Source organism: Mesoplodon densirostris, chromosome 7, assembly GCF_025265405.1.
Source record: "Mesoplodon densirostris isolate mMesDen1 chromosome 7, mMesDen1 primary haplotype, whole genome shotgun sequence".
Classification (NCBI taxonomy): domain Eukaryota; kingdom Metazoa; phylum Chordata; class Mammalia; order Artiodactyla; family Ziphiidae; genus Mesoplodon; species Mesoplodon densirostris.
Genome location: NC_082667.1, coordinates 2,191,752 through 2,200,530, shown reverse-complemented (window position 1 = coordinate 2,200,530; position 8,779 = coordinate 2,191,752). Strand labels below are relative to the sequence as shown.

The 8,779-nt window shown below is 67.0% G+C and overlaps 1 protein-coding gene across 1 annotated transcript; it reads left to right on the top strand.

The window, feature by feature from the left end:
* Window positions 1–666: 666 nt before the first annotated feature.
* Window positions 667–8,570, top strand: IGF2 (insulin like growth factor 2). Its single transcript, XM_060104191.1, has 4 exons — window positions 667–828; window positions 5,552–5,714; window positions 7,756–7,904; window positions 8,331–8,570. Exons 1-4 carry the CDS (start codon window positions 667–669, stop codon window positions 8,568–8,570), a joined length of 714 nt encoding a protein of 237 aa, XP_059960174.1.
* The last annotated feature ends 209 nt before the right edge of the window (window positions 8,571–8,779 follow it).

The following is an 8,779-nucleotide window of genomic DNA, read 5'->3' as shown; positions in this document are numbered from 1 at the left end:
TTGCCCCCGGACACTGGGGACTGCCCCCGGGGTCTCGCTCACCTTCAGCGCGTCCACAGCCCGTTGCAGAGCGCTCGCTCTCTGCCTCGGCTCCTAGCGCGCCCGCGGACGCAGCCTCCGGCCTCCAGCCTCGCGGTGAGCTCCCCGCCGCCTCGCGTCCCGGCCCGGCTCCCAAACCCACCCGCCGCCGTCCCGTCGTCCCGAGCGGCTGCCGGGGACACCGGCGCGGGGCGCGGGAGCCTGCGGCGGGCTAGCCCCTCGGCGGCCGCGCTCGCTAGGCCAGGCGCCCTGAAACCCGCGCCGCTTTCGTTTGCTCTCTGCAAAGATCACGGTCGTGGGGAAAGCGCCTCGGCGGCCCCCCAGCGGGGCAGGCAGGGCGCAGGGTAGGAGGGACGCGGAGGACAGGCGCACCCGGCTCGGGCGGCGCGGCGCCTCCAGCCGCCGGGCGGAGGACTCCGGGAGGAGCGCGCCGAGCGCGGGCGACGTGATTGATGGCGGAGCGAGGGGGCGAATCGGGCGCGGGCTTCCGCCGCCGGCGGCCCCTTCCCCTCGGAGGGGCGCTGGCGGCCGGGGCTCCTGGGGGCGGGCGGGGCGCGGGGGCTCGTGCGTGGTTTTGACTTGGTAAAAATCACAACGACTTCTTACATCGTCCAAACTCTCCAGGAGATGGTTTCCCCAGACCCCCAAATTATCGTGGTGGCCCCTGGGGCTGAACCCGAGTCTACGCAAGTCCAACGCACAGAGGACGGGGGAACTATTATCCGGATATTTTGGGTGGGCCCCAAAGGCGAGCTGCTTAGATGCACCCCGGTGAGCCCGGTCATGCAGGTAGGATTTGAGCGATGTTTCCCGCCCTGCTCGTCTCTCTCCCGGCAGGCGCAGGCCGGGCCGGCCCCATGCCTGGGCCAGATTCGGTCCTGGCCCGGCCGGCCCTCCCCACGTACCGCACCTGGCGGCCGCCGAGGCTACTCCCCGGTCCCCGCGCGGCACCGGGGGGCGCTCGGGCTCCGGCTGCGGCTCGAGGTGCTGCGCCTGCTCGGGCAGGTGGCGGCTGCGCGCCCCGCCCGCGCCTAGGGACTCCCCACTTCCCCTGCACATCCCAGCGGCACTCGGGGACCCCCGACACAGTGTCGAGCCACCTGCGCCCACATTCCGACAGGGCACCATCGCCGCGTAACACCCTGGCCGGGCGCGGGGACCCGGCCGTCTCTAGGGCGTGTGACACCGCCCACCCTGGTCGCCCCGCGTCCCCCGTGCACTAATGCGGGGACCTTGGCACCCCGGAACCTAAGACGGGGCCCCCAAACACTTTAGAATGGCGATTCTGGATTTCTTTCGAACTCTGCCGATCCCTGCCCCCAATCCAATCTCGCCCCCGCGCACCCCACAGTCCCCCCCCCGACCGCCGCCCCCCGGGACCCCAAGCCCGCCCCCCGCCCTTGGCTCGAGTTGCGAGGGCGGTCCGGGGGCGGGGCGAGGGCCCCGCGGGCGCCCATTGGCGCGGGCGCACGGCCAGCGGGGCCCGAGCGGGCGCCGAGCCGCGGGGTGGCGCGGCTATAAGAGCCGGGCGTTGGCGCCCTGAGTTCGCCTGCTCTCCGGCGGAGCTGCGTGAGGCCAGGCCGGCCCCCGGCCCCCCCCTTCCGGCCGCCCCCGCCTCCTGGCCCACGCCCGCCCGCGCTCGGCCCGCCAGCGCCTCCACCCGGCTGGCGGCCCCGCGTCGACGCCGTCCGCCGCCACGCTGCTGACTCCCATCTCGGGCGCCGTCGGCGGGGTCGCGCTCCGCCGGCCTGCGGATCCCCCGCCGCCTCCTCCTCATCTACCTCAACGCCCGTCCCGCTTCGCCCGAGGAGGCGGTCCCCCCCGCAGGCAGTCCGGCTCGCAGGCCGCCGGCGTTGTCATCCCCCGCGCTCCCTCCCGGCCCTCCCCGGCGCGCAGCCCGGCCGCTCCCCCTCCTCGCTGCGTCCCGAGCGGCCCCGGCGCCGCCACCGCCGCCCCCCCGAGGCCCGGGCTCGCGACGGCCGAGGGCTCCGTCGGCCCAAACCGAGCTGGGCGCCCGCGGCCCGGGTGACGCCTCCGCTCCGCCCCCCTCAGCACCTTCCCCGGCCCCCGACGTTGCGCCCTTTCCTCGCTTCTCTGCGCTCCCCGTCCCCTCTCCGGCCTCTGGTCCCGGCCCCCTCTCTTCTTCCGCAGCCTTCCCTTTGCTCCCTCCCGCCCCCCCCAGCTCCTTGCCTCCAACTCCCTCCCCTTCCACGCCCGCCCTCTCGCCTTCGCCGTCCCAAAGTGGATTAATTATACGCTTTCTGTTTCTCTCTCCGCTGTTCTCTCCCGCTGTGCGCCTGCCCGTCTCTCACTGTCCTCTCTCTCTCTCTCTCGCCCTCTCTTCGGCCCCCCCTTTTCACGTTCACTCTGTCTCTCTCACTATCTCTGCCCCTCTCTATCCTTGATACAACAGCTGACCTCATTTCCCGATACCCTTTCCCCCCCTAAAAGTACAACATCTGGCCCGCCCCAGCCCGCAGACAGCCCGTCCTTCCCAAACAATCAGACGAGTTTCCCACCCCCCCAAAAAAGCCATCCCCCCGTTCTGCCCCGTCGCACATTCGGCCCCCGCGACTCGGCCAGAGCGGCGCTGGCAGAGGAGTGCCCGGCAGGAGGGCCAACGCCCGCTGTTCGGTTTGCAATACGCAGCAGGGAGGTGGGCGGCCCCTGCGCCGGCTTCCAGGTAAGCTGCGTGCGGGCCGGGCCGGGCCGGGCGGGGGGGCTGGGCCCGGGGCAGACGGGGTGGGGGGCTGTCGGTCACGTTCCGCGTCGCGAACCCCGCGCTCTGCTCTGTGCCGCGGAGGAGGGGGCGAGGGGTGGGGGGGGCGGGGGTGGGGACTTGAGAAGTGCCAAGGGAGGTGTGAGCTGTCTGCAAGGCGACTTCCTGGTCGTTTTGCGGGTGCAGGGGGTGTTGCTGAAAGTTTGTGATTTGTGCCGCGGGGGCGGGGGCGGGGGGCAGTGCAACGAGGACGGGCGCAAGTCTCAGAAACCCACCCTGGTATGTTGACTCCGTGCCAGCAAGACCGAGAGAGGAAAACTGGGTGGGCGGGGCCAGGATGGAGCGAGGGGGGCCGAGTTGGCAAAAGAGTCCTGCCAGACACCGCATTCGCAGCGCACCCCCCTACAGCCTCCCTTTCCCTGTCCCCAACATTGCCAACCAGGAATCTGGAGAGAGGGCCTGGTCCAGGGCTCCAAAGGGCAGCAGTGGACAACCCAGAGAGGGTAACTGCCCCTGCCCCAGTGGGCAGATGGAAGTTTCCATACAAGGAGGTGGAAAGCAGCCCCCCTCCCTGCACCCCCCGCCCCCATTTCCCGGTGCCTAGATGGGCTGGGGGTGCAGGATGAGCCCCCCCGCCCCCCGTTCTTTGCTAAGAGATGGTGGGGAAGGCGGTTGGGGGTGCCGCAGAGAAGGGAACGGCTGGAAGGAGGGAGGGGGCGGGAGCAAAGGGGGCGGGGGGAGTGGTCAGCAGGGAGAGGGGTGGGGGTAGGGTGGAGCCGCAGCTGGGAGGAGCCGGCTCAGACATAAAAGCTGAGGCACTGACCAGCCTGCAAACTGGACATTAGCTTCTCCTCTGAGGCAGCCTTCCAGTCTCCTCCTCCCTCATCCTCCTCCTCCAGCCCCAGCGAGCCTCCTGTCCAGCTGCAGGTAACCAGGGCTGTTGAGCGAGGACCCCGCTGCCCTCCCGCTCCGGCCTCAGCCCCTTGGCCCCTGCCCGCGGCCTCCCACTCAGCCCCTTCATCCCTCCTCTCTGCCTCTGCCCTCTCGCCCCTGCCCTCCCTCCTCTGCCCGCTTGCTCACCTGGCCCGCACAGCTGCATGCCCCTCGTCTAGTCTTCTGCTCTGTGCTGGTGCCCTGGACTGGACCCCACACTAAGTGGCTGGGCTTGCAGAAGGATGGGGCTGCCGCTCGGACGGCACCGAGTCCCTAGCTGGACAAATTTGTTCTTAGAATTTGGAGAGGGGGGGCGGCACTGGGGTGTCGGGAGACAGGCTGGGGTCTGGTGCAGGGAGGAGGTGAGCTGAGCCAGGCGGCGGTTTCCATCTTCCATGGAGCTGGCCCTGCTCGTCAGGAGCTTGAGCGAGACTGTGCTTCCTCCTCAGCCCCTCATTTCCTACACGATTTATTGCATCAAAATTCCCCTGGGCCCAGCATGCAGCAGCCTTGCTCCAGGCTGGCAAGGGGCGTGCTGCTCGGTGCCTCTGTGCTCACTGGGTGCACAGCCTAAGAGGGACACACGTGGGCAGCTCCACCCAGGCCCTTACTAGGGTAGCCTGCGGGTACCACGGGGCTCAGGGGCACCCGGCCGTGACTGTCCCCCCAGAAGGGGCTGGTACCTGGGCCTGCAGAGGGCAGGCTGGGGCTGCCTGCCTGGGGAGCTTCCACCTTTTGGAGGGGCAGGGGTGGCTTGCTGTGTCTCAAGAGGAGTCAAGGTCCCTTTCAAGCCCCCTGACTCCTTAGGGGACCTGGTTAACCCTTGCCCCAGGTCTGCAGCCACAAAGCCTTGCGAGGGGGTGTGTCTTGAGATGTGCCTCTCCTTCTAGATGGTGCCCTGAGGGACCTGGGGTCTGGCCTCTAGGTGGCCTGACCTGTTCTCCCCAGCTCCTGGGGTGGGGTTGGGTACCCCAAATGGGGAGAGGGTCTGGTGGTCCTGGAGGGACTTTGAGGTCCCTGCCCTGGGTAGTGTGATGCGAGGCCTGGAAAGGAGGCTTTTGGCTTTTATGTGTGTTTGGGGTGCCCAGGGCAGACTGGAGTCGAGGGACTAAGTGATGTAGGAGAAGGAGGCTCCTGGGAGCGTGGCTGGCACCGCCGTGCTGACCGTCGGACCCTCGACCCAGGCTTTGCTCAGCCTCAGACTGAGAGGGTGGGAAAGGCGGTGCGGGAAGGAGAAGGGTGGTGCTGGCCCAGCAGAACCCCCGTGTTGCTTTGAGAGGGAGGCTGGTCCTCCTGGCATCCTTGCTTAGCTGGTCCTCTGGGATGCACATGTTCTGTGCTGGGGTGGGGCCGTCTGCCATCTTGGCTGGCGCTGGGAGGCCCGAGGAGTGGCCGCTGCCCTGTACCGGCCCCGCCCCCATGACATCATAGGATGGAGGCCAGGTCCAGTGTCCAGCACTGGCCCCTGCAGCTCTGGGTGTGGCTGAGCCCCTGCATTAATAACGGTGGGGACAGTGATCCCCATGTGAAATTACTGACTAGCACTTGGTGCCCCTCAAAGATGTGCTCCACACACAGTCCTTCACGTGGGGCAGTTCTGCGTCCTGCCTGCCTCAGCAGTGAAAGCTCCTGTTCTTCTGTAATTAAAACGGTTAAGATTAAGGAGAAAGCCATGCTTTAAAACTGTAACTGGACTTTAAATTAGGAGATGGCTGGGCTTAGTGGCCCCAAAGGGAGCAGGCAGGCCCTCGTCCCCTTGCTGGGCCAGCATTTTGGGACGCCCTGGCGGGCGGGCGGCGGGAGAGGCCTGCACCTGGGCGTGGTGGGCGGCGGGCTCACGCCTCTTGTCTCCGCCCGCAGACACCAATGGGGATCCGAGTGGGAAAGTCGATGCTGGTGCTGCTCGCCTTCTTGGCCTTCGCCTCGTGCTGCTATGCTGCTTACCGCCCCAGTGAGACTCTGTGCGGCGGGGAGCTGGTGGACACCCTCCAGTTTGTCTGCGGGGACCGCGGCTTCTACTTCAGTAAGTAGCTCAGTGGGGCAAGGGCGGAGGGGTGTACACAGCTGGTGCTCGATAGATGCTGGAGTCCTCCTTACCGCACGTCAGACACCTCTGCAGGTCCTTCAGCCCACCTGGCCTGGGGGTCGGGCCCAGGGAGGCCCCTTGGAGGTGAATGAGCCCGGGGCCCTTGCTCTGAGCCTTTGAGAGCGCAGTCACGTCCTTGCAGTCCACAGTTATTAGGCACTTACGGTGTGCCTGGGCAGTGCCCGCACTCCCTGATTTCTTGCAACGTGACTCAAGGTGGGAGGGAGAGTGGATGGTGGTATCTACAGGGGGACCAGACCTTAAGTGGCAGGTGCGGGTGGGGTGCAGAGCGGGCTGGAGGCCGGGCTTCTGGGCGGGGTGACCCAGGCCCCCGCAGGGAGGCAGCCCTTCCCCTCCTGCTTCTCCCTGACCTGCCCACGGGCAGGGCTGCGGGCACTGGTTTCCCCGCACTTTTTGCCCACATCTTGGCAATGGGCAGATACCCTTGGTTGGTTAGATTTTAAATGGAATCAAACGGGTTGAAAACCAATCAGAATAAAAGCACACGTTGCTGGTGGCGTGAGTGTGCATGCCCCACGTGCTGGGGGACGCTCGGCTCCGTCCACAGGAGGGGACCGCCGGGGCCCCCAGGCCTGGGTGGGGTCCGCACCCGAGGGGCAGGGCACAATGCAGGGTGCCCGTCTGCCGGCCCGAGTGGTTTGGCTGTTCCTCGCTCTCCTCTCTAATTCCCGACCTGCGGGAGCTGGCTGGGCACACAGAGACCTCGGCTCTCCCTCGCCCCTGTGCCCTGTGTGGCAGGGCGGGTCCCCCGTTGGAGGTGACCTCTCCTTCGGGGTGTGGGCTCTTGCCCTCGCTTCCCAGCAATCTGGGCCTCAGTTTCTTTAACTGTAGGACGGGTCAGGGGAGTTCCGGAGAGTGTCCATCTGGATAACGGGAGAAACTGGGGAGCAGTTTCTTGACCCTCAAGCGGGGAGGGAGTGTGTGCTCCCCCTGGGCTCAGCCAGACACCACTCAGGGCTGGGTGTGGGTGGGGACATGGCCGGGACAAGCAGGCAATGGCCATAAGGCTCATCATAACCAGCCCATCACCCACCACAAGGCACCTTCTTCTGCAGCCTTTACTTACCCACCCTCTGAAATGGGCCGAAAATGCCCATCTTGGCATGTCAAAGCTTCTCTTTAAAAAGCATTCCTGCTTCTTGACGCTTCTGAGGCCCCTGCCTGCCCTGGCTTCTCCTGTGGCCTCTGTCTCCTGCCACATTTGGGGGCAGGAGATGGCACCGTACGGTCTGGTGCTGACTGGCCCTTGCCCGGGGAGTGGACCCCTGGCACCAGGTTTCCCTGAAAGGAGGGCCGGGCTGAGCCCCCAACCCTTTCGACCCTGCACCTGGACCCCTTACTAGGGGCTCCTCTCCCTCCCCCCACCGACGGCGGAAGGCAGGCCAGGAGCTTTTCCTTGCAGCTGAGTCTGGAGCCTGTGCGTGGAGGAGAGGGGGAGGACGGGAAGAAAGGAGGGCGTGGTTTTTGCAGGTCCTCACTCCTCTCCTCCCGTCTTCTCCTTCTTCCTCCCATTCCTACCTGTCTCCGCGGCGTCTCTAGGGCCGCAGGCACCCAGGCTCCTGGTTGGTTCGGGGATGGCACTTGGGTCCCAGTCGGCCTTTGGGTCAGGACCCTGGGATCCCAGGATGTGGGGCCGGGCCCCGTGCATTTTCCAAACAGCCCCTGGTGGTGGACCAGGAGGCCGTGCCCACTTTACATACGACGAGGGAGGCACCGAGAGGCCAGGGGGCTGGTCCTGGAGCGCGCTCACCCCGCTGTCCCTTCTCTCCTTTCTGGGGCCCCTACGTGCCCCCTTCTCGCTTTCTTCCTCCCCTCCAGGCCGAGGCTGGCTGTCCCTGCAAGGTGACCAGCATCCTGTCCCAAGGGCAGGGGCGGGGGGCTGGCTGGAGGAACCCTGGGGAGACCCCTGGGGCGCTGGTGCTGACGTGCCCTTTCCTTCCTCCTGTGGGACTTCCAGGCAGGCCGGCAAGCCGCGTGAACCGCCGCAGCCGTGGCATCGTGGAAGAGTGCTGCTTCCGCAGCTGCGACCTGGCCCTGCTGGAGACCTACTGTGCCACCCCCGCCAAGTCCGAGAGGGACGTGTCGACCCCTCCGACCGTGCTTCCGGTAAGGCGGCCCCCCCAGCTCGGGCCCGTGGACGGTCCCCCAGCTCTGGGCCCGTGGGCAGCCCCCCAGCTCTGAGCCCATGGACGGCCCGGCCCCTGTGAGGGGAACCGGGGTCTCCGGGACCCTCCCCTCTCTCTGGAGCCCCTCGGGGCTGTTACCTCTAAGCCAGGGGACCAGGGCGCAGCAGCTCCTTAGCTGGAAGCGCTGCTAGGGAGTCCTTTACATGTTTGCCACGTGCCCCCACCCCACCCGCCGTGGTGGCGTTGGCCAGAAGCCGGGGGAGTTACTGACCTGTCACACACCGGGCACAATGCAAGGTTTAGGGACAGCCCCCAGCAGGTTGCCCAGATGTCCCCCCGGGGCCTGGGTGGCTTGGGGGCAGGGGCTGGGGGCCTGGCACCCCTTGACCGGCCCTTCCCCTCTCAGGACAACTTCCCCAGATACCCCGTGGGCAAATTCTTCCAATATGACACCTGGAAGCAGTCCGCCCAACGCCTGCGCAGGGGTCTGCCTGCCCTCCTGCGAGCCCGCCGGGGTCGCACGCTCGCCAAGGAGCTGGAGGTGTTCAGAGAGGCCAAGCGTCACCGTCCCCTGATCGCCCTGCCCACCCAGGACCCCGCCGCCCACGGGGGCGCCTCTCTTGAGGCATCCGGCCATCGGAAGTGAGCCAAATTGTCGTAATTCTGCAAAGTGGCACCATTCACTCGTGACCTCCTCTTGACCGGGACCTTTCCATCAGGTCCCACCTCTAAAACCTCTGTACCGTCCTGTCTGCGGGCTCTCCCGACCTGGCCCCCGTGCCCCAACCTCCCCACGTCAGGCTGGTCTCTCCTTGGCCCCCTCCATCGGGCTAAGGGAATCAACAAAATCTTTAA